At 42.9% G+C, this 27,409-nt stretch overlaps 1 protein-coding gene across 1 annotated transcript; it reads left to right on the top strand.

Moving 5' to 3' along the window:
• The first annotated feature begins 687 nt into the window (after positions 1-687).
• tmem178a (transmembrane protein 178a) lies at positions 688-24,097 on the top strand. Its single transcript, XM_067585850.1, has 4 exons — positions 688-1,339; positions 14,138-14,251; positions 17,204-17,341; positions 22,400-24,097. Exons 1-4 carry the CDS (start codon positions 796-798, stop codon positions 22,639-22,641), a joined length of 1,038 nt encoding a protein of 345 aa, XP_067441951.1. The 5' UTR covers positions 688-795; the 3' UTR covers positions 22,642-24,097.
• Positions 24,098-27,409: the final 3,312 nt, after the last annotated feature.

Genomic DNA, 27,409 nt, shown 5'->3' with positions numbered 1-27,409 from the left:
TCATGTGTTCATCATGTGTTCATCATCATATATTCATCATGTGTTAATCATGTGTTCATATATTCATCATGTGTTCATCATCATATATTCATCATGTGTTCATCATGTGTTCATCATGTGTCCATCATGTGTTCATGTGTTCATCATCATATATTCATCATGTGTTCATCATGTATTCATACATTCATCATGTGTTCATCATGTGTTCATCATCATATATTCATCATGTGTTAATTATGTGTTCATATATTCATCATGTGTTCATCATCATATATTCATCATGTGTTCATCATGTGTTCATCATGTGTCCATCATGTGTTCATGTGTTTATCATCATATATTCATCGTGTGTTCATCATGTATTCATACATTCATCATGTGTTCATCATGTGCTCATCATCATATATTCATCATGTGTTAATCATGTGTTCATATATTCATCATGTGTTCATCATCATATATTCATCATGTGTTCATCTTGTGTCCATCATGTGTTCATGTGTTCATCATATATTCATCATGTGTCCATCATGTGTTCATATATTCATCATGTGCTCATCATGTGTTCATGTGTTCATCAAGGGGGGGGGCATACTGACGTCACGCGGTGTGTAAACATAAGGTATTTGTATTGCTGAAGAAGTTTTATTCTGAAGGCAGCGTCACGCAGCTTCCGGGCTGCTGCGTGTTTCCTGCCGTCACCTTGACGCAGCGGACAGTCCGTCAGTCGGCATGACAACGAGCTCTCGAGGACAAACGGGGAACGGCTGACGGGCGCGAGGATGGCCGCAGAAGATGCCCTCTAACGGAAATCGCGGCGGGAACCGACGGAAGACCAGCACCGGGACCTGCTCCAGGACCTGCTCCGGGACCGGGGCCGGGGGCAGCACGGTCCATGTCCCAGCCATGGAGAGAGCCAGGCCGGTGACGGTGACGGTGTCCGCGGTGAGCCTCGCGCTCAGCGTGCTGTCCCTGCTGCTGCTGGTCTCCGCCATCTCCACCGACCACTGGTACGAGACCGACACCCGCCGGCACAAGGAGAACTGCGACCGGCACGGATCCGACTCCAACGACCAGAAGAACCGGGAGATGCCCATCTACCACCTGCCGCTGGTGGATACCGGCAGCGGCGGGGCTCGGCAGCGGGACGTGGCGCTGATGAAGCCCGTGCATGTGGGCAGCAGAGAGGAGGAGCTGCTGGAGAACTGGCGGGCCATCCTGGGGATGGGCATTCTGGAGACCGAGTGCGGCAGGCCGCTGTTCTCCACTCACTCCGGTCTGTGGAGAAAGTGCTACTTCCAGGGCCTGGACCCGGACATCGACAAGCTCATAGACCGGGGTCAGACTGCTTATTTACTGCATATACATGTACACTGTCACTGCTTATATACTGCATATACATATACACTGTCACTGCTTATAGACTGCATATACATATACACTGTCATTGCTTATATACTGCATATACATATACACTGTCACTGCTTATAGACTGCATATACATATACATGTACACTGTCACTGCTTATATACTGCATATACATATACACTGTCACTGCTTATATACTGCATATACATATACACTGTCACTGCTTATATACTGCATATACATATACACTGTCACTGCTTATATACTGCATATACATATACACTGTCACTGCTTATATACTGCATATACACTGTCACTGCTTATATACTCTGCATATACATATACACTGTCACTGCTTATAGACTGCATATACATATACACTGTCACTGCTTATAGACTGCATATACATATACACTGTCACTGCTTATATACTCTGCATATACATATACACTGTCACTGCTTATATACTGCATATACATATACACTGTCACTGCTTATATACTCTGCATATACATATACACTGTAACTGCTTATATACTCTGCATATACATATACACTGTCACTGCTTATATACTGCATATACATATACACTGTCACTGCTTATATACTCTGCATATACATATACACTGTCACTGCTTATATACTGCATATACATATACACTGTCACTGCTTATATACTCTGCATATACATATACACTGTCACTGCTTATATACTGCATATACATATACACTGTCACTGCTTATATACTCTGCATATACATATACACTGTCACTGCTTATATACTGCATATACATATACACTGTCACTGCTTATATACTCTGCATATACATATACACTGTCACTGCTTATATACTGCATATACATATACACTGTCACTGCTTATATACTCTGCATATACATATACACTGTCACTGCTTATATACTGCATATACATATACACTGTCACTGCTTATATACTGCATATACATATACACTGTCACTGCTTATAGACTGCATATACATATACACTGTAACTGCTTATATACTGCATATACATATACACTGTCACTGCTTATAGACTGCATATACATGTACACTGTAACTGCTTATATACTGCATATACATATACACTGTAACTGCTTATAGACTGCATATACATATACACTGTCACTGCTTATAGACTGCATATACATGTACACTGTAACTGCTTATAGACTGCATATACATATACACTGTAACTGCTTATATACTGCATATACATGTACACTGTCACTGCTTATAGACTGCATATACATATACACTGTAACTGCTTATATACTGCATATACATATACACTGTCACTGCTTATAGACTGCATATACATATACACTGTCACTGCTTATATACTGCATATACATATACACTGTCACTGCTTATATACTGCATATACATATACACTGTCACTGCTTATAGACTGCATATACATATACACTGTAACTGCTTATATACTGCATATACATATACACTGTCACTGCTTATAGACTGCATATACATGTACACTGTAACTGCTTATATACTGCATATACACTGTCACTGCTTATATACTGCATATACATATACACTGTCACTGCTTATAGACTGCATATACATATACACTGTAACTGCTTATATACTGCATATACATATACACTGTAACTGCTTATATACTGCATATACATATACACTGTAACTGCTTATATACTGCATATACATATACACTGTAACTGCTTATATACTGCATATACATATACACTGTCACTGCTTATATACTGCATATACATATACACTGTAACTGCTTATAGACTGCATATACATATACACTGTAACTGCTTATATACTGCATATACATATACACTGTAACTGCTTATAGACTGCATATACATATACACTGTCACTGCTTATATACTCTGCATATACATGTACACTGTCACTGCTTATAGACTGCATATACATATACACTGTAACTGCTTATATACTGCATATACATATACACTGTCACTGCTTATAGACTGCATATACATATACACTGTCACTGCTTATATACTGCATATACATATACACTGTCACTGCTTATATACTGCATATACATATACACTGTCACTGCTTATATACTGCATATACATATACACTGTCACTGCTTATAGACTGCATATACATATACACTGTCACTGCTTATAGACTGCATATACATATACACTGTCACTGCTTATATACTGCATATACATATACACTGTCACTGCTTATAGACTGCATATACATATACACTGTCACTGCTTATATACTGCATATACATATACACTGTCACTGCTTATATACTGCATATACATATACACTGTCACTGCTTATATACTGCATATACACTGTCACTGCTTATAGACTGCATATACATATACACTGTAACTGCTTATATACTGCATATACATGTACACTGTAACTGCTTATATACTGCATATACATATACACTGTCACTGCTTATATACTGCATATACATATACACTGTCACTGCTTATATACTGCATATACATATACACTGTCACTGCTTATATACTGCATATACACTGTCACTGCTTATAGACTGCATATACATATACACTGTAACTGCTTATATACTGCATATACATGTACACTGTCACTGCTTATATACTGCATATACATATACACTGTCACTGCTTATAGACTGCATATACATATACACTGTCACTGCTTATAGACTGCATATACATATACACTGTCACTGCTTATATACTGCATATACATATACACTGTCACTGCTTATAGACTGCATATACATGTACACTGTAACTGCTTATATACTGCATATACATATACACTGTAACTGCTTATATACTGCATATACATGTACACTGTAACTGCTTATATACTGCATATACATATACACTGTAACTGCTTATATACTGCATATACATATACACTGTCACTGCTTATATACTGCATATACATATACACTGTCACTGCTTATATACTGCATATACACTGTCACTGCTTATATACTCTGCATATACATATACACTGTCACTGCTTATATACTGCATATACATATACACTGTCACTGCTTATATACTGCATATACACTGTCACTGCTTATATACTCTGCATATACATATACACTGTAACTGCTTATATACTGCATATACATATACACTGTCACTGCTTATAGACTGCATATACATGTACACTGTCACTGCTTATAGACTGCATATACACTGTCACTGCTTATAGACTGCATATACACTGTCACTGCTTATATACTGCATATACATATACACTGTCACTGCTTATATACTGCATCTAACTGCTTATAGACTGCATATACATATACACTGTCACTGCTTATAGACTGCATATACATATACACTGTCACTGCTTATATACTGCATATACATATACACTGTCACTGCTTATAGACTGCATATACATATACACTGTCACTGCTTATAGACTGCATATACATATACACTGTCACTGCTTATAGACTGCATATACATATACACTGTCACTGCTTATATACTGCATATACACTGTCACTGCTTATATACTGCATATACATATACACTGTCACTGCTTATATACTGCATATACACTGTCACTGCTTATAGACTGCATATACACTGTCACTGCTTATAGACTGCATATACATGTACACTGTCACTGCTTATAGACTGCATATACACTGTCACTGCTTATAGACTGCATATACATGTACACTGTCACTGCTTATAGACTGCATATACATGTACACTGTCACTGCTTATAGACTGCATATACATATACACTGTCACTGCTTATATACTGCATCTAACTGCTTATAGACTGCATATACATATACATATAATTCAGTTCAGTTCAATTCAATTTTATTTATATTGCGCCAAATCACAACAGAAGTCATCTCAGGGCATTTTTCACATGGAGCAGATCTAGACCGAACTCTTTAATTTACACAGAGAGAGACCCAACAATTCCCTCATGAGCAGCACTTGGCGACAGCGGTAAGGAAAAACTCCCCTTTAACAGGAAGAAACATCAAGCAGAACCCGGCTCTAGGTAGGCAGCCATCTGCCTTGACCGGTTTGGTTGAGAGAGAGAGAAGAGGGTGGGGGTGGGGGTTGAGGGGGGGAGCACAGAGATAGCACAAAGAACTCCGGGGAAGAAGTCAAGTTAGTAACAAGCATTAATGGTAAAAGAATACATACAGATGGAGAAGAGGAGAGAGGAGCCCAGTGCATCATGGGAAGTCCCCCAGCAGTCTAGGCCTATAGCAGCATAACTAAGGGCTGATCTAAGGCGAGTCTGGTCAGCCCTAACTATAAGCTTTATCAAAAAGGAAAGTTTTAAGCCTACTCTTAAACATAGAAAGGATGTCTGCCCCCTGGACTGAATCTGGAAGATGGTTCCACAAGAGAGGAGCCTCATAGCTGAAGGCTCTGCCTCCCATTCTACTTTTGGTGACTGTAGGAACCACTAGTAAGCTGCATACTGGGAGCGCAGTGCTCTAGTGGGGAAATAGGGTACTATGAGCTCTTTAAGAAATAATGGTGCCTGACCGTTAAGGGCTTTGTATGTGAGGAGAAGGATTTTAAATTCAATTCTTCAAACGTTAGCTGGAAGGCTAGCTGGCTGTCCTTCCTTCCGGTTATGCTGCAGCTAGCGGAGCGTTAGCGGTTTGTTATTCAGGTTAAAGTGGGAAGAAGCAGCAGGTCTGACAGGCAGCTAAGTGAAGTGGAGCCTGCGGAGGAAACACCGGGACCGTCAGGGTGAAACAGTCCGTCAAGGAGCTGTAATGTTCGGCTGCACAGATAGGAAACACCTCGGCTGACAGGATGTACCACTCTGGGGGAAAAAAATCTTCTTCTTTTTGGTTTATAAAGGCGGTTGATAACCAGCGTATTACGTGCATTAGCGCCACCTTCTGCTCCGGAGTGTGGACCAGAGATTAAATCCTACACATTAATCCTGTTTGTCTAATAAACTCAATGAAAACTCTACTGCTGCACCCACTTGGCAGGTTCATTTAAGTTTTAATGCTGAGCTCCTGAACTCCAGTCTTCCTAAATTCTTCCTTCATATATTGTCTTTCTTGATCATACTTAGTACAATCTATGCTTGCATGCATAATAGTCTCCTCATCCAGCTGGAAAAAAATATGCGCATATATCGGTATCGGCCACAATGAGTTGGAAATATCGGCATATCGGATATCGGCAAAAAATCCAATATCATGCATCCCTATTGTTAACAATCAAATTTGTCAAACTCAAAACACGTGCAAACTATAAATAATGAACCAATAAAATGATTTTAATAAAACACAATGTTTTGAATAAATTAACAAGAGTAAACATAAAACAGTGCATAAAATATCTGTCTAAACGTTGTCCTTGATTTAGCAATCTCACCTTCAGACTGTCAGACTGACTCGACCGACTCAGCCATCAACGTCAGTATGTCCATATGTGAGAATCTGATAATGACTTTGAAATTGGTTTGCTGATAAGGGCTCTCAGAATGAAAACTGCTTTTTGATCTATACATACATTTTATTTTAGCCATTGTGAGCTTAAATAAGGTATGTATTTTAGATCAACACAAGGACACTTGGTTACCAAAAGTGTCAGTTTACATTTGAGAAAAAAAAAACTGTTGGCACAACGGGGCCCCCTAGTGGTTGTGGGGGCCCTATACACATGTTATATTATGTGGCCACTGTGACTATATTCAGGTAATTTTGGACATTACTGAGCATGTTGGCGCCAGTTTACCTTTATCCATAAGCTTGATTAATGGTGCTGTTGCATATGTCAGCTGTGTATATGTGTGTGTGTGTGTTTGTGTGTGTCTGTGTGTGTGTGTGTGTGTGTGTACAAAGTATTCCTAATGTTGTGGGGACTCACCTCCCTTATGGGGACAAAAAGCAAGTTCCCTTAATGTAAAATCATTAATTTTAGATGAAGACTTAAAGTTAAAGTTAGTTTAGGGTTATGTTATGACTCTGTGTGTGTGTGTGTGTGTGTGTGTGTGTGTGTGTGTGTGTGAATATGTGGCCGCTGTATCAGGCTATGTGATGCTTTTAATGTTGGTCTTGGTGCCTGTAATATGACCTGTGATGATGTATAAGGCTTGTATGATTAAACTGGGGTGCATTCAAGCAGATATATATATATATATATATATATGTATATATATATATATGTATATATATAGGCAGTGGTGATAGACGTAGCAATCCCAAGCGACAGCAACATCAAGAAGAAGGAACACAAGAAGATCGAAAAATACCAAGGGCTGAAAGAGGAGCTAGAAAGGATGTGGGGAGTAAAGGCAACAGTGGTTCCAGTGGTAATGGGAGCACTGGGGGCTGTTACCCACAAACTGGGAGAGTGGCTCCAGCAGATTCTGGGTACATCTGAGGTCTCTGTCCAGACGAGCGCAGTCCTAGGAACAGCTAAGATACTGCGCAGATCCCTCAAACTCCCAGAACTCTGGAAGAGACCCCCCCCCCCCCTCCATGGGAGGGGGGTGAGAGGGAGATTTTTATTTTTTTTTATAGATAGTTAGATAGATAGATAGATTGATAGATAGATAGATAGATAGATAGATAGATACCTGTAACAGCCTATTTTGGTTAACATATGCTTTTCAGAAGATGATTGGTGTTGGACAGCTTGGCCCACCTGATTTTCTCTGTGCCCACCACACTGTGATTTCTGCCTACGCTACTGTGTCTGTGTTCTTCATTCTTTCTAAACTTCACACAGTATTTTGATGTCAGGAATATTACTTATTTTACTGACATTACAGACTTGTTTCCAGTGAGATATTACTCCTTTTTTATTCTATCATATTTATTGTTTTAATGATAATTTAAAAAAACAACAATTCTTTAGTAATGAAAAAGAACCGGTAAGAGTATTGATAAAGAACTGGGCCAACAAGATAAAATCCTAACGTACCATCCCTACAGCTGGTTAGCGGCTTCGCCCTGACTTTGGGGGGATGAGCAGGTTGTAAGTATTAATTACTTTGACTTAGATGTTCAGTTCAAGTTATCCAGTTTCTAATATAGTGTCATTTCTTTTTTTTGCAGGGAGGGGAGCAGGTTATATCAACCGATTAATCAGCTATTAGCTTTGTCCTGCTTCAAATTATTGTTAGGCCTATTATATTAGCCTTTAAAAATCCACCACCTCTAAAACAGACATTAGGACAGGACAGCAGAACAGTTTAGGACATTAAACAATGTGGTTTAAGTCACGGTGTGGGAGATGACGAGAGGGGGTCTCTTCTTGGTTGGACTCAACGGGCCTTAAAGGACTCAACGGGCTTTAAAGGACTCAACGGGCTTTAAAGGACTCAATGGGCCTTAAAGGACTCAAGCCTTAAAGGACTCAACGGGGTTTAAAGGACTCAACAGGCCTTAAAGGACTCAACGGGCCTTAAAGGACTCAGCGAACTTTAAATGACTCAACGGGCCTTAAAGGACTCAACAGGCATTAAAGGACTCAACGGGGTTTAAAGGACTCAACAGGCTTTAAAGGACTCAACAGGCTTTAAAGAACTCAACGGGCCTTAAAGGACTCAACGGCTTTAAAGGACTCAATGGGCCTTAAAGGACTCAACGGGCCTTAAAGGACTCAAGCCTTAAAGGACTCAACGGGCCGTAAAGAACTCAAGCCTTAAAGGACTCAACAAGCTTTAAAGGACTCTATGGACCTTAAAGGACTCAAGCCATAAGGACTCAACGAGCTTTAAATGACTCAACGGGCCTTAAAGGACTCAACCGGCTTTAAAGGACTCAATGGGCCTTAAAGGACTCAAGCCTTAAAGGACTCAATGGGGTTTAAAGGACTCAACGGGCCTTAAAGGACTCAAGCCTTAAGGGACTCAACAAACTTTAAATGACTCAACGGGCCTTAAAGGACTCAACGGGCCTTAAAGGACTCAACAAGCTTTAAATGACTCAACGGGCCTTAAAGTACTCAAGCCTTAAAAGACTCAACGGGCCTTAAAGGACTCAACGAGCTTTAAAGGACTCAACGGGCCTTAAAGAACTCAAGCCTTAAAGGACTCAACTGGCCTTAAAGGACTCAACAAGCTTTAAATGACTCAACGGCCCTTAAAGGACTCAACGGGCCTTAAAGTACTCAAGCCTTAAAGGACTCAACGGGCCTTAAAGGACTCAACGAGCTTTAAAGGACTCAACGGGCCTTAAAGAACTCAAGCCTTAAAGGACTCAACTGGCCTTAAAGGACTCAAGCCTTAAGGGACTCAACAAGCTTTAAAGGACTCAACCGGCTTTAAAGGACTCAACAAGCTTTAAATGACTCAATGGGCCTTTAAGGACTCAACAGGCTTTAAAGGACTCAACAAGCTTTAAATGACTCAACGGGCCTTAAAGGACTCAACGGACCTTAAAGGACTCAAGCCTTAAAGGACTCAACAGGCCTTAAAGGACTCAGCGAACTTTAAATGACTCAACGGGCCTTAAAGGACTCAACGGACCTTAAAGGACTCAAGCCTTAAAGGACTCAACGGGCCTTAAAGGACTCAGGGAACTTTAAATGACTCAACGGGCCTTAAAGGACTCAACAGGCTTTAAAGGACTCAACAGGCTTTAAAGGACTCAACAGGCTTTAAAGGACTCAACAGGCCTTAAAGGACTCAATGGGCCTTAAAGTACTCAAGCCTTAAAGGACTCAACGGGCCTTAAAGGACTCCGTGAACTTTAAATGACTCAACGGGCCTTAAAGGACTCAATGAGCTTTAAATGACTCAACGGGCCTTAAAGAACTCAACGAACTTTAAAGGACTCAACGAGCTTTAAAGGACTCAACGAGCCTTAAAGGACTCAACGAGCCTTAAAGGACTCAACAGGCTTTAAAGGACTCAACGAGCTTTAAATGACTCAACGGGCCTTAAAGGACTCAATGGGCCTTAAAGTACTCAAGCCTTAAAGGACTCAACGGGCCTTAAATACTCAATGGGCCTTAAAGTACTCAAGCCTTAAAGGACTCAACAGGCCTTAAAGGACTCAACGGGCCTTAAAGGACTCAACAGGCTTTAAAGGACTCAACGAGCTTTAAATGACTCAACAGGCTTTAAAGGACTCAACGAGCTTTAAAGGACTCAACGGGCCTTAAAGAACTCAAGCCTTAAAGGACTCAACTGGCCTTAAAGGACTCAACAAGCTTTAAATGACTCAACGGCCCTTAAAGGACTCAACGGGCTTTAAATGACTCAACGGGCCTTAATGGATTCAAGCCTTAAAGGACTCAATGGGCTTTAAAGGACTCAAGCCTTAAAGGACTCAACAGGCTTTAAAGGACTCAACGGGCCTTAAAGGACTCAACAGGCTTTAAAGGACTCTATACGAGCCTTAAAGGACTCAACGGGCCTTAAATACTCAACGGGCCTTAAAGGACTCAACGGGCCTTAAAGGACTCAAGCCTTAAGGGACTCAATGAGCTTTAAAGGACTCAACGGGCCTTAAAGGACTCAACGGGCTTTAAAGGACTCAATGAGCTTTAAAGGACTCAACGGGCCTTAAAGGACTCAACGGGCTTTAAAGGACTCAACGAGCCTTAAAGGACTCAACAGGCCTTAAAGGACTCAACAAGCTTTAAATGACTCAACGGGCCATAAAGGACTCAACAGGCCTTAAAGGACTCAAGCCTTAAAGGACTCAATGGGCCTTAAAGGACTCAAGCCTTAAAGGACTCAACAGGCTTTAAAGGACTCAACGAGCTTTAAAGGACTCAACAAGCCTTAAAGGACTCAACGAGCCTTAAAGGACTCAACAGGCTTTAAAGGACTCAACGAGCTTTAAATGACTCAACGGGCCTTAAAGGACTCAACGGGCCTTAAAGTACTCAAGCCTTAAAGGACTCAACGGGCCTTAAATACTCAATGGGCCTTAAAGTACTCAAGCCTTAAAGGACTCAACAGGCCTTAAAGGACTCAACGGGCCTTAAAGGACTCAACGGGCTTTAAAGGACTCAATGAGCTTTAAAGGACTCAACGGGCCTTAAAGGACTCAACGGGCTTTAAAGGACTCAACGAGCCTTAAAGGACTCAACGGGCCATAAAGGACTCAACAGGCCTTAAAGGACTCAAGCCTTAAAGGACTCAACGGGCCTTAAAGGACTCAACGGGCTTTAAAGGACTCAACAAGCCTTAAAGGACTGAACGGGCCTTAAAGGACTCAACGGGCTTTAAAGGACTCAACGAGCCTTAAAGAACTCAACAGGCTTTAAGGGACTCAACAGGCTTTAAAGGACTCAATGGGCCTTAAAGGACTCAAGCCTTAAAGGACTCAACGGGCTTTAAATGACTCAACGGGCCTTAATGGATTCAAGCCTTAAAGGACTCAATGGGCTTTAAAGGACTCAAGCCTTAAAGGACTCAACAGGCTTTAAAGGACTCAACGGGCCTTAAAGGACTCAACAGGCTTTAAAGGACTCAACGGGCCTTAAAGGACTCAACAGGCTTTAAAGGACTCAACGGGCCTTAAAGGACTCAACGGGCCTTAAATACTCAACGGGCCTTAAAGGACTCAACGGGCCTTAAAGGACTCAAGCCTTAAGGGACTCAATGAGCTTTAAAGGACTCAACGGGCCTTAAAGGACTCAACGGGCTTTAAAGGACTCAATGAGCTTTAAAGGACTCAACGGGCCTTAAAGGACTCAACGGGCTTTAAAGGACTCAACGAGCCTTAAAGGACTCAACAGGCCTTAAAGGACTCAACAAGCTTTAAATGACTCAACGGGCCATAAAGGACTCAACGGGCCTTAAAGGACTCAAGCCTTAAAGGACTCAATGGGCCTTAAAGGACTCAAGCCTTAAAGGACTCAACAGGCTTTAAAGGACTCAACGGGCCTTAATGGACTCAACGGGCCTTAAAGGACTCAACGGGCTTTAAAGGACTCAACAAGCCTTAAAGGACTGAACGGGCCTTAAAGGACTCAACAGGCTTTAAAGGACTCAACAAGCCTTAAAGAACTCAACAAGCCTTAAAGGACTCAACAGGCTTTAAAGGACTCAATGGGCCTTAAAGGACTCAAGCCTTAAAGGACTCAACGGGCTTTAAATGACTCAACGGGCCTTAATGGACTCAAGCCTTAAAGGACTCAATGGGCTTTAAAGGACTCAAGCCTTAAAGGACTCAACAGGCCTTAAAGGACTCAACGGGCCTTAAAGGACTCAATGGGCTTTAAAGGACTCAACAGGCTTTAAATGGTATCAGGCAGGTTTCAGACTGGTTTTTAGACATGTGTCAAACTGATTTCAGACTGGTCTGAGACTGGTATTAGGCTGGTTTCAGACTGGTTTTTAGACATGCATCAGACTGATTTCAGACTGGTCTCAGACTGGTATCAGGCAGGTTTCAGACTGGTTTTTAGACATGTGTCAAACTGATTTCAGACTGGTCTGAGACTGGTATTAGGCTGGTTTCAGACTGGTATTAGGCTGGTTTCAGACTGGTTTTTAGACATGTGTCAAACTGATTTCAGACTGGTCTGAGACTGGTATTAGGCTGGTTTCAGACTGATTTTTAGACATGCGTCAGACTGATTTCAGACTGGTCTCAGACTGGTATCAGGCAGGTTTCAGACTGGTTTTTAGATATGTGTCAAACTGATTTCAGACTGGTCTCAGACTGGTATCAGGCAGGTTTCAGACTGGTTTTTCGATATGTGTCAAACTGATTTCAGACTGGTCTGAGACTGTATCAGGCAGGTTTCTGACTGGTTTACAGCAGCAGATCCTGAGCTGCAGGCAGCAGACTAACAGCTGAGCAGAAACAGTAAAACCTCTGACTGGGATTAAAGTCTTGTTGGTCATCATGACGTGTGCAGTTTGTGTCTCTGCAGTCTCTGGCGGTCTGCCAGCTGAAACCTGGAGGTCAAACTGACAGTGAACACAGAGGAGCTGGACCCCGACAACACTCAGACCACACATCAGATTACTTCACTCTAAATCACATTACGTTACATTATTTTACATATCATTACACTGCATTAGACTGGAGTCTGAGCGCAGATTAGATTAGATGAATCGATCCCTGTGGGAGGCTGAACAACAACAAATACTGAGAAAAGAAAATGCAGACGCGATACTTAGGATGATACAAACACCATAAGCCCTTTAAATCATCTTTACATCTAGTTTTATTCTAAAACAAGAATATTTTCTGATCTAAACAGGATTAAATGTAATCTGTCTGTGGGTGTGGTGGATGTTTCAAACACATGGATCTCCACAAGATTATATAGTTTATATATCCTGACGTGGTGACTGTTAGATTCATATGTTCTGTCTGACCTGATGTTTGCTGAGGAGAGTTGGTGCTGTGATGTTTCATTGTCACAGCAGAACAGAGTGAAATGAGCTGTGTGTAGATTAAATCAGTCCCCCAGTGACTCAGTGTCTCTTCCATTAAGCTGGATGTGTGAGAGATGCATTAAAAACAGAGTCTGAGTGGCAGAGGTCCAAAACACTGGATCCTACATTCCCATAATGCACCTGGATAGAGCCTTTCATTTCAGCCTCACTTCAGGTAAACAGCCACATCTTTTAAATACATCTCCAGTTTGTAACCGTGTCTGATGACATCACTATGACATCATGTGGAGAATTAGTGGAATGACCCTTTAAACACGTTTCTCTGGACTCGTGTTGCTCAGGTTGGGTTGTATATCAGGTCACATGGTCGGGTGTCTTCACCTGAGTAATCACCTGTGTCGTCCCTGCAGGTATCGCAGACCGCTGCACGGCTGTGAAGTATCACTTCTCTCAGCCAATCAGGCTGCGGAACATCCCTCTGAACCTGACCAGGACTATCCAACAGGACGAGTGGCATCTGCTGCGTGAGTAACACACACACACACACACACACAGAGTAACACACACACACACACATAGTAACACACACACACACACACACACACACACATATAGTAATACACACACACAGAGTAACACACACACACACACACATAGTAATACACACACACATAGTAACACACACACACACACACACACAAACACACATAGTAATACACACACACAGAGTAACACACACACACACACACACACACACACACACACACACACATAGTAATACACACACACAGAGTAACACACACACACACACACACACACACACACACACATACGTAGTAACACACACACACACACGTAGTAACACACACACACACATAGTAACACACACACATAGTAATACACACACACAGAGTAACACACACACACACACACACACACACACACATAGTAATACACACACACAGAGTAACACACACACACACACACACACACACATAGTAATACACACACACAGAGTAACACACACACACACACACATAGTAATACACACACACAGAGTAACACACACACACACACACACACATACGTAGTAACACACACACACACACACACACACGTAGTAACACACACACACACGTAGTAACACACACACACACATAGTAACACACACACACACACACACACGTAGTAACACACACACACACATAGTAACACACACACACACGTAGTAACACACACACGTAGTAACACACACACACATAGTAACACACACACACACACATAGTAACACACACACAAACACACATAGTAACACACACACACACGTAATAACACACACACATAGTAACACACACATAGTAACACACACACACATAGTAACACACACACATAGTAACACACACACACATAGTAACACACACACATAGTAACACACACACACATAGTAACACACACACATAGTAACACACACACGTAGTAACACACACACACACACACACACATAGTAACACACACACACACACACGTAGTAACACACACACACATAGTAACACACACACACACACACATAGTAACACACACACACACGTAGCAACACACACACACAGAGTAACACACACACACACACACGTAGTAACACACACACACAGAGTAACACACACACATAGTAACACACACACAGTAACACACATAGTAACACACACATAGTAACACACACAGTAACACACAGTAACACACACAGTAACACACACATAGTAACACACAGTAACACACACACAGTAACACACACATAGTAACACACAGTAACACACACACAGTAACACACACACAGTAACACACACATAGTAACACACAGTAACACACACACAGTAACACACACAGTAACACACACATAGTAACACACAGTAACACACACACAGTAACACACACATAGTAACACACAGTAACACACACAGTAACACACACACAGTAACACACATAGTAACACACAGTAACACACACACAGTAACACACACACAGTAACACACACATAGTAACACACAGTAACACACACAGTAACACACACATAGTAATACACACACATAGTAACACACACAGTAACACACACATAGTAACACACACAGTAACACACACACAGTAACACACACATAGTAACACACACAGTAACACACACACAGTAACACACATAGTAACACACACAGTAACACACATAGTAACACACAGTAACACACACACAGTAACACACATAGTAACACACAGTAACACACACAGTAACACACATAGTAACACACACAGTAACACACACAGTAACACACACAGTAACACACATAGTAACACACAGTAACACACACAGTAACACACACAGTAACACACACAGTAACACACATAGTAACACACACAGTAACACACACAGTAACACACACACAGTAACACACATAGTAACACACACAGTAACACACATAGTAACACACAGTAACACACACAGTAACACACAGTAACACACAGTAACACACACACAGTAACACACATAGTAACACACAGTAACACACATAGTAACACACATAGTAACACACAGTAACACACACACAGTAACACACATAGTAACACACAGTAACACACACACAGTAACACACACACAGTATCACACACATAGTAACACACACACAGTAACACACACACAGTAACACACAGTAACACACACACAGTAACACACACACAGTAACACACACACAGTAACACACAGTAACACACACACAGTAACACACACACAGTAACACACATACATAGTAACACACAGTAACACACACACAGTAACACACACACAGTAACACACACACAGTAACACACATACATAGTAACACACAGTAACACACACACAGTAACACACACACAGTAACACACATAGTAACACACAGTAACACACACACAGTAACACACAGTAACACACACAAAGTAACACATACACAGTAACTTAATTTAGTTTATTCTTGTGGTTAAAGATATAAATCAGGCATCAGTGAGACACACATGGTAATTACGTTATTTTCTGGTTAATATAAATGAACATTAATAAATAATATTGACGAACAGTCTTCTGCCTGATTGATCAGAGTGAATCTGAAGGTGAGCTGTCTGCTGCTGACATAATTATAGATTATAAATCAGATTTATATGAACTTTGTATTGATCAGCAGCTGCTGGTGTGACAGTAAAATGTAAGAACTGAATAACTTTATTTATAAAATGTGATCAAGCAAAGAAACATTAATATTAAGCTGAGTCTCCTCCGCTCTCGTCAGTCTGCAGCCTCCTCGCTGCTTGTCACCGGTTGCCATGGAAACATGCCATGATAGTTTTATGTAACAGTACGGAGGGACAGTGTGTGTGTGTGTGTGGGGGGGGGAGTTACCACGGCAACACTCTGTCTTTCCTCATTTACCGGTGTCAGTACTGACTGTGTGTGTGTGTGTGATCAGACCTGCGGCGCATCACAGCGGGCTTCCTCGGCATGGCGGCGGCCGTGCTGCTGTGTGGGAGCATCGTGGCGTCAGTCGGGTTCTTCTGGGAGGAAAGTCTGACGCAGCACGTCTCCGGACTGCTGTTCCTCATGGCAGGTAACACTCCTCAGTGTGTGTGTGTTACAGTGTGTGTGTTACAGTGTGTGTGTTACTGTGTGTGTGTGTGTGTTACTGTGTGTGTGTTACTGTGTGTGTGTTACAGTGTGTGTGTTACTGTGTGTGTGTTACTGTGTGTGTGTGTTACAGTGTGTGTGTTACTGTGTGTGTGTTACAGTGTGTGTGTGTGTGTTACTGTGTGTGTGTGTTACAGTGTGTGTGTGTGTGTTACTGTGTGTGTGTGTTACAGTGTGTATGTTACTGTGTGTGTGTGTTAAAGTGTGTGTGTTACTGTGTGTGTGTTACTGTGTGTGTGTTACTGTGTGTGTGTGTTACAGTGTGTGTGTTACTGTGTGTGTGTTACAGTGTGTGTGTGTGTGTTACTGTGTGTGTGTGTTACAGTGTGTGTGTGTGTGTTACTGTGTGTGTGTTACAGTGTGTGTGTGTGCGTGTGTGTTACTGTGTGTGTGTTACTGTGTGTGTGTGTGTGTTACAGTGTGTGTGTTACTGTGTGTGTTACTGTGTGTGTGTTACAGTGTGTGTGTTACAGTGTGTGTGTGTTACTGTGTGTGTGTGTTACTGTGTGTGTGTGTTACAGTGTGTGTGTTACAGTGTGTGTGTTACTGTGTGTGTGTTACAGTGTGTGTGTGTGTTACTGTGTGTGTGTGTTACAGTGTGTGTGTTACAGTGTGTGTGTGTGTTACAGTGTGTGTGTTACAGTGTGTGTGTTACTGTGTGTGTGTTACAGTGTGTGTGTGTTACAGTGTGTGTGTTAAAGTGTGTGTGTGTTACAGTGTGTGTGTTACTGTGTGTGTGTGTTACAGTGTGTGTGTTACAGTGTGTGTGTTACTGTGTGTGTGTTACAGTGTGTGTGTGTTACAGTGTGTGTGTTAAAGTGTGTGTGTGTTACAGTGTGTGTGTTACTGTGTGTGTGTGTGTTACTGTGTGTGTGTGTTACAGTGTGTGTTACAGTGTGTGTGTGTTACTGTGTGTGTGTGTTACTGTGTGTGTGTTACAGTGTGTGTTACTGTGTGTGTGTTACTGTGTGTGTTACTGTGTGTGTTACTGTGTGTGTGTTACAGTGTGTGTGTGTTACAGTGTGTGTGTTACTGTGTGTGTTACTGTGTGTGTGTTACAGTGTGTGTGTTACTGTGTGTGTGTTACAGTGTGTGTGTGTTACTGTGTGTGTGTTACAGTGTGTGTTACTGTGTGTGTGTTACTGTGTGTGTTACTGTGTGTGTGTTACAGTGTGTGTGTTACAGTGTGTGTGTTACTGTGTGTGTTACTGTGTGTGTGTTACAGTGTGTGTGTTACAGTGTGTGTGTTACTGTGTGTGTGTTACAGTGTGTGTGTGTTACTGTGTGTGTGTTACAGTGTGTGTTACTGTGTGTGTTACTGTGTGTGTTACTGTGTGTGTTACAGTGTGTGTGTTACAGTGTGTGTGTGTTACAGTGTGTGTTACAGTGTGTGTGTTACAGTGTGTGTGTGTTACAGTGTGTGTGTTACTCTGTGTGTGTGTGTGTTACAGTGTGTGTGTTACAGTGTGTGTGTTACTGTGTGTGTGTTACAGTGTGTGTGTGTGTTACTGTGTGTGTGTGTTACAGTGTGTGTGTTACAGTGTGTGTGTGTTACTGTGTGTGTGTGTTACAGTGTGTGTTACAGTGTGTGTGTTACAGTGTGTGTGTTACAGTGTGTGTGTTACTGTGTGTGTGTTACTGTGTGTGTGTGTTACAGTGTGTGTTACTGTGTGTGTGTGTTACAGTGTGTGTTACTGTGTGTGTGTTAAAGTGTGTGTGTGTTACAGTGTGTGTGTTACTGTGTGTGTTACTGTGTGTGTGTTACTGTGTGTGTTAAAGTGTGTGTGTGTTACAGTGTGTGTTACAGTGTGTATTACTGTGTGTTAAAGTGTGTGTTACAGTGTGTATTACTATGTGTGTGTGTGTGTGTGTGTGTTACTGTGTGTGTGTTAAAGTGTGTGTGTGTTACAGTGTGTGTGTTACTGTGTGTGTTACTGTGTGTATTACTGTGTGTTAAAGTGTGTGCGTTACTGTGTGTGTTACTGTGTGTGTGTGTTACACTGTGTGTGTGTGTGTGTGCGCGTTACAGTGTGTGTGTGTGTGTGTTACTCTGTGTGTGTGTGTGTGTGTGTTACAGTGTGTATGTGTGTTACTGTGTGTGTGTGTGTTACTGTGTGTGTGTTATTGTGTGTGTGTATTACTGTGTATTAAAGTGTGTGCGTTACTGTGTGTGTTATTGTGTGTGTGTGTTACTGTGTGTGTGTGTGTTATTGTGTGAGTGTGCGTTACTGCGTGTGTGTTATTGTGTGTGTGTGTTACTGTGTGTGTGTGTGTTATTGTGTGAGTGTGTGTTACTGTGTGTGTGTTACAGTATGTGCGTTACAGTGTGTGTGTTATTGTGTGTGTGTGTTATTGTGTGTTACAGTGTGTGTGTGTTACTGTGTGTGTGTGTGTGTTACTGTGTGTGTGTGTCTGTTACAATGTGTGTGTTACAGTGTGTGTGTTACTGTGTGTGTGTTATTGTGTGTGTGTGTTACAGTGTGTGTGTTACTGTGTGTGTGTGTGTGTGTGTGTGTGTGTTACTGTGTGTGTGTGTGTGTGTGTGTGTGTGTTACTGTGTGTGTGTGTCTGTTACAATGTGTGTGTTACAGTGTGTGTGTTACTGTGTGTGTGTTATTGTGTGTGTGTTACAGTGTGTGTGTTACTGTGTGTGTGTTACAGTGTGTGTGTGTGTGTGTTACTGTGTGTGTGTTACTGTGTGTGTGTTACTGTGTGTGTGTTACAGTGTGTGTGTGTTACTGTGTGTGTGTTACTGTGTGTGTGTTACAGTGTGTGTGTGTTACTGTGTGTGTGTTACAGTGTGTGTGTTACTGTGTGTGTGTTACAGTGTGTGTGTGTGTGTTACTGTGTGTGTGTTACTGTGTGTGTGTTACAGTGTGTGTGTTACTGTGTGTGTGTTACAGTGTGTGTGTTACTGTGTGTGTGTTACTGTGTGTGTTACTGTGTGTGTGTTACAGTGTGTGTGTTACAGTGTGTGTGTTACTGTGTGTGTGTGTTACAGTGTGTGTGTTACTGTGTGTGTGTGTGTGTGTGTTACAGTGTGTGTGTGTGTTACTGTGTGTGTGTGTGTTACAGTGTGTGTGTTACAGTGTGTGTGTTACTGTGTGTGTGTTACTGTGTGTGTGTTACTGTGTGTGTGTGTGTGTGTGTTACTGTGTGTATTACTGTGTGTTAAAGTGTGTGCGTTACTGTGTGCGTTACTGTGTGTGTTACTGTGTGTGTGTGTGTGTGCGCGTTACTGTGTGTGTTATTGTGTGTGTGTGTGTGTTACAGTGTGTGTGTGTGTGTGTGTGTGCGCGTTACAGTGTGTGTGTGTGTGTTACTCTGTGTGTGTGTGTGTTACAGTGTGTATGTGTGTTACTGTGTGTGTATTACTGTGTATTAAAGTGTGTGCGTTACTGTGTGTGTGTTATTGTGTGTGTGTGTTACTGTGTGTGTGTGTGTTATTGTGTGAGTGTGCGTTACTGTGTGTGTGTTATTGTGTGTGTGTGTGTTACTGTGTGTGTGTTACAGTGTGTGCGTTACTGTGTGTGTGTTATTGTGTGTGTGTGTTATTGTGTGTTACTGTGTGTTACTGTGTGTGTGTGTTACTGTGTGTGTGTGTGTGTGTCTGTTACAATGTGTGTGTTACAGTGTGTGTGTTACCGTGTGTGTTAGTGTGTTACAGTGTGTGTTACAGTGTGTGTGTTACAGTGTGTGTGTGTGTGTGTGTTGCTGTGTGTGTTACTGTGTGTGTGTTACTGTGTGTGTGTGTGTGTTACAGTGTGTGTGTTACAGTGTGTGTTAGTGTGTTACAGTGTGTGTTACAGTGTGTGTGTTACAGTGTGTGTGTGTGTGTGTGTTATTGTGTGTGTGTGTTACAGTGTGTGTGTGTGTTACTGTGTGTGTTATTGTGTGTGTTATTGTGTGTGTGTGTTACTGTGTGTGTTATTGTGTGTGTGTGTGTGTGTGTGTGTGTGTGTGTGTGTCACTGTGTGTGTTGTTGTGTGTGTTATTGTGTGTGTTACAGTGTGTGTGTGTGTTATTGTGTGTGTGTGTGTGTTATTGTGTGTGTGTGTGTGTGTGTGTGTGTGTGTTACTGTGTGTGTTATTGTGTGTGTTACAGTGTGTGTGTGTGTTATTGTGTGTGTTACAGTGTGTGTGTGTGTTATTGTGTGTGTTACAGTGTGTGTGTGTGTGTGTTACAGTGTGTGAGTGTGTGTGTGTTACAGTGTGTGTGTGTGTTATTTTGTGTGTGTGTGTGTGTGTGTTACAGTGTGTGAGTGTGTGTGTGTTACAGTGTGTGTGTGTGTTATTGTGTGTGTGTGTGTGTGTGTGTTATTGTGTGTGTGTGTGTGTGTGTGTGTGTGTTATTGTGTGTGTTACAGTGTGTGTGTGTGTGTGTGTGTTACAGTGTGTGAGTGTGTGTGTGTTATAGTGTGTGTGTGTGTTATTGTGTGTGTGTGTGTGTGTGTGTGTGTGTGTGTGTGTGTTATTGTGTGTGTGTGTGTGTGTGTGTGTGTGTGTGTGTGTGTTACAGTGTGTGTTACAGTGTGTGTGTGTGTTATTGTGTGTGTTACAGTGTGTGTTATTGTGTGTGTGTGTGTTATTGTGTGTGTGTGTTACAGTGTGTGTTACAGTGTGTGTGTGTGTTATTGTGTGTGTTACAGTGTGTGTGTGTGTTATTGTGTGTGTTACAGTGTGTGTGTGTGTTATTGTGTGTGTGTGTGTTATTGTGTGTGTGTGTTATTGTGTGTGTTACAGTGTGTGTGTGTGTGTGTTATTGTGTGTGTTACAGTGTGTGTGTGTGTTATTATGTGTGTGATGAGCATTAATATTGCAGTGGGAGATTAAATTAATCTCCATGGAGATATGGTCCCTAAAGGACTGAATTATGGGACCAGAGACTGTGTGCAGGAACTATTGGAGGCTTTTATCTCTATTACAGATCAATCGTTTTATGATCAGCTGCGACCTGCTTGTTCTGTTCTGGTCTGTTCAGGGATCTTCTGCACCATCTCTCTGTGCACCTATGCAGCCAGCGTGACCTATGACCTCTCCAGGAACCCCCCCTTCATCTACGGCCTGCCGGCCGACGTGGATCACGGTTACGGCTGGTCCATCTGCTGCGCCTGGGCCAGTCTGGGTCTCACCGTGGCCTCCGGCTGCCTCGGCACCACCTTCCCCTTCCTGAGCCGGGCCGGCGCTCTGCGCTCCAAAACCGCCCGCGAGTCCTCCGTCTGAGCCGCCGCTGGCTGTCAATCATACGGGGGGACGGTGTTTGTTGAAGCAGGCGGCTGCACCTGGTTTATATAGTCCAGCTTCTGTCTGCGCCACAGCGCCACAGCGCCCCCTGCTGAGTGTTACAGCTGTTTATGATGTGGACATACATGTACTGTCTGTTCAGTGACACACACACACACACACACACACACACACACTGACACACACACACACACACACTGACACACACACACTGACACACACACACACTGACACACACACACACACTGACACACACACACTGACACACACACACACTGACACACACACACACACTGACACACACACACACACACACTGACACACACACACTGACACACACACACTGACACACACACACACACACACACACTGACACACACACACTGACACACACACACACTGACACACACACACACATACACACACACACTGACACACACACATACACACACACTGACACACACACACACACACACACACACACTGACACACACACACACACTGACACACACACACACTGACACACACACACTGACACACACACACACACACACACACTGACACACACACACACACTGACACACACACACACACTGACACACACACACACACACACTGACACACACACACACATACACACACACACTGACACACACACATACACACACACTGACACACACACACACACACACACACACACTGACACACACACACACACTGACACACACACACACACACACACACACTGACACACACACACACACACACACACTGACACACACACACTGACACACACACACACTGACACACACACACACATACACACACACACTGACACACACACATACACACACACTGACACACACACACACACACACTCTCAGTAGAACCTGATGATCCAAACCTGCAGCGTCCAGTCAAACAAACATCAGATGATGTTTTTAACTAAACACAGAATGATGGTTTATAATCAGCCTCATCAGTGTCTGGATGTTTAAATGATAATAATAACAATAATAATAATAATAATAATAATAGTCAGACATTGTATCAACAGATTGTGAGAGACGCTTCCTGTCGTCAGATAAATGAGATCTGATGGTGTTCAGTGAGGAGTGACGGTGTTTATAGTGTTTATAGTGTTTATAGTGTTTACAGTGTTTACAGTGTTTACAGTGTTTACAGTGTTGTGTGTTATATGATGCTGAGCTCTGATGTTTCCTCACAGACTGTCTGGAACAGCAGATATGAATCCTGTAAACATATTTCACACACACACGGGTGAAAACAGTGACTTCTGTTGAGTTGCTCATCACTCGTGTAAATATCACACCAACAACATCCTTCTGTTGACATTTTACTTTAAGAAATATGAACATGTTTTTTTTTTTTACAAAAGAATCCAAAGCTTCAAATAATAAACGTTTGAACACAAGCAGCCACACAAGAACTTTCTCTGAATAAAATACTGTATTTTATTTAAAAAGGACAAAATGATGCTTTAAGAACAGAGTTATGAATCTGAGCGTCGCAGGGAAACGACGACAGAGAAGATATTTCCACCAGCTGTCCACAGGTTTGGATCAGAGGGTTCGTAAACACACTCGGCTCTCACATACAGATGTGTATATAAAAGTTTAGTGTTTTTACCTGTAAGAGAATATATGGAATGAACTGAACGGTGTTGGGTTGTAGCTTGTTTCAATGCATTCAGCCATCGGCCTGCGAGCTGAGCCACAGACTGACTCTGAGTCCTCCAGCTGAATGAGGAACGTCTGCAGAACGTGGAACTGAGTCCCTTTACTCCTCAAACACAAACTGGACCAGATCCGCCTGTAATCAAAGTCTGTTTCAGGAGGATGACGCAGGTGATCCAGGTGTATAAACTGACCGCTGCTTGGTGCTTTACTCTTTGTTGAATTTAGAGTTTGATTCAGAAAAACTTCTTCAGTCGTCTCCTGCTCAGTCTCAGATACTGCAGCAGGCTGGATGCCACGTCTGTACCCTCTGATACCCTGTCATGTATTTATAATATGCTCTGATACCCTGTCATGTATTTATAATATGCTCTGATACCCTCTAATACCCTGTCATGTATTTATACCCACTGATACCCTCTGATCACATGTCAGCATCTATCTGATATATCTGATATGTCCTGATACACCATCATACACCTCCTTTACTCTCATGAACACTTGAATACCCTTTTACACCCAATATTACCGTCAGATACCCCATCATACCCTTACTAAAACTTCTGATATCTCTGATGCCTTCGAAATACCCCCCATCTCTGTTCTGTGCCCTCTTTTACTCCCTGATACACATCATGTACTCTCTGTTATGCCATCATACACCCCCTATACTCCCATTTCATCTGATATCTGCTGCTGTCTCCTAACACCCCTGATACCTTCTTAAACACCTCCTGTACCCTCTGATACCCATATACCCCATCATACTCCTTCTACTCTACTCTTTTGATACCCTCTAATACCCTCTTACGCTCCCTGATACCCCTCATTCTGCCAGATACCCTCTTGGCCCTCCTGTACTGCCTGATACCCCACCATACCTTTCTTATACTCTCTGAGCACCCCTAATACCCTTAAACCCTAATCCTCTGGTACTCTGTTCAACCCTTTAACCCTGTAAAACCCTCTGATACTCTGTGAGCACCTGCAATACCCTCATAAACCATCTAATGCCCCCCAGGGTCTTCTGATGCCCTCTAAACCTCCTCTAGATACCCCTCATGTACCCTTTGATTTGTCCCATCATACCCCTCTTATATCATTTGATACCAATTAAACCCTCTCATATCCTTTAATGTCCTCCAAAATCCCCCGAAACTCCACCATAACCCCCCCTCAGATACACCCCATCATACTCCTTCTATACCCTCTGATCCCCTGAGACTTTCTTAAACCCCAATCATGCTTTTTCGCTTCCACAATACCCTGATATCTCTGATGCTCTCTGGACACCCCCTGAACCCCCTACTGTCCTATTAAACTCTCCGATACCCCCTGAACCCCCTACTGCCCTATTAAACTCTCCGATACCCCCTGAACCCCCTACTGCCCTATTAAACTCTCCGATACCCCCTGAACCCCCTACTGCCCTATTAAACTCTCTGGACACCCCCTGAACCCCCTACTGTCCTATTGAACTCTCTGGACACCCCCTGAACCCCCTACTGTCCTATTAAACTCTCTGGACACCCCCTGAACCCCCTACTGTCCTATTAAACTCTCTGGACACCCCCTGAACCCCCTACTGTCCTATTGAACTCTCTGGACACCCCCTGAACCCCCTACTGTCCTATTAAACTCTCCGATACCCCCTGAACCCCCTACTGTCCTATTAAACTCTCCGATACCCCCTGAACCCCCTACTGTCCTATTAAACTCTCCGATACCCCCTGAACCCCCTACTGTCCTATTGAACTCTCTGGACACCCCCTGAACCCCCTACTGTCCTATTAAACTCTCTGGACACCCCCTGAACCCCCTACTGTCCTATTAAACTCTCTGGACACCCCCTGAACCCCCTACTGTCCTATTGAACTCTCTGGACACCCCCTGAACCCCCTACTGTCCTATTAAACTCTCTGGACACCCCCTGAACCCCCTACTGTCCTATTAAACTCTCTGGACACCCCCTGAACCCCCTACTGTCCTATTGAACTCTCTGGACACCCCCTGAACCCCCTACTGCCCTATTAAACTCTCTGGACACCCCCTGAACCCCCTACTGTCCTATTGAACTCTCTGGACACCCCCTGAACCCCCTATTGTCCTACTGAACTCTCTGGACACCCCCTGAACCCTCTACTGTCCTATTAAACTCTCCGATACCCCCTGAACCCCCTACTGTCCTATTAAACTCTCCGATACCCCCTGAACCCCCTACTGTCCTATTAAACTCTCTGGACATCCCCTGAACCCCCTACTGTCCTATTAAACTCTCTGGACATCCCCTGAACCCTCTACTGTCCTATTAAACTCTCTGGACATCCCCTGAACCCCCTACTGTCCTATTAAACTCTCCGATACCCCCTGAACCCCCTACTGTCCTATTAAACTCTCCGATACCCCCTGAACCCCCTACTGTCCTGTTAAACTCTCTGGACATCCCCTGAACCCCCTACTGTCCTATTAAACTCTCTGGACATCCCCTGAACCCCCTACTGTCCTATTAAACTCTCTGGACATCCCCTGAACCCCCTACTGTCCTATTAAACTCTCCGATACCCCCTGAACCCCCTACTGTCCTATTAAACTCTCTGGACACCCCCTGAACCCCCTACTGTCCTATTAAACTCTCCGATACCCCCTGAACCCTCTACTGTCCTATTAAACTCTCCGATACCCCCTGAACCCCCTACTGTCCTATTAAACTCTCTGGACACCCCCTGAACCCTCTACTGTCCTATTAAACTCTCCGATACCCCCTGAACCCTCTACTGTCCTATTAAACTCTCCGATACCCCCTGAACCCCCTACTGTCCTATTAAACTCTCTGGACACCCCCTGAACCCCCTACTGTCCTATTAAACTCTCCGATACCCCCTGAACCCCCTACTGTCCTATTAAACTCTCCGATACCCCCTGAACCCCCTACTGTCCTATTAAACTCTCTGGACATCCCCTGAACCCCCTACTGTCCTATTAAACTCTCTGGACATCCCCTGAACCCCCTACTGTCCTATTAAACTCTCCGATACCCCCTGAACCCCCTA

This window comes from Thunnus thynnus, chromosome 3, assembly GCF_963924715.1.
Source record: "Thunnus thynnus chromosome 3, fThuThy2.1, whole genome shotgun sequence".
NCBI lineage: Eukaryota > Metazoa > Chordata > Actinopteri > Scombriformes > Scombridae > Thunnus > Thunnus thynnus.
Note: the sequence above shows the minus strand (reverse complement) of the source record. Positions and strands in the feature narration are given on the sequence as shown.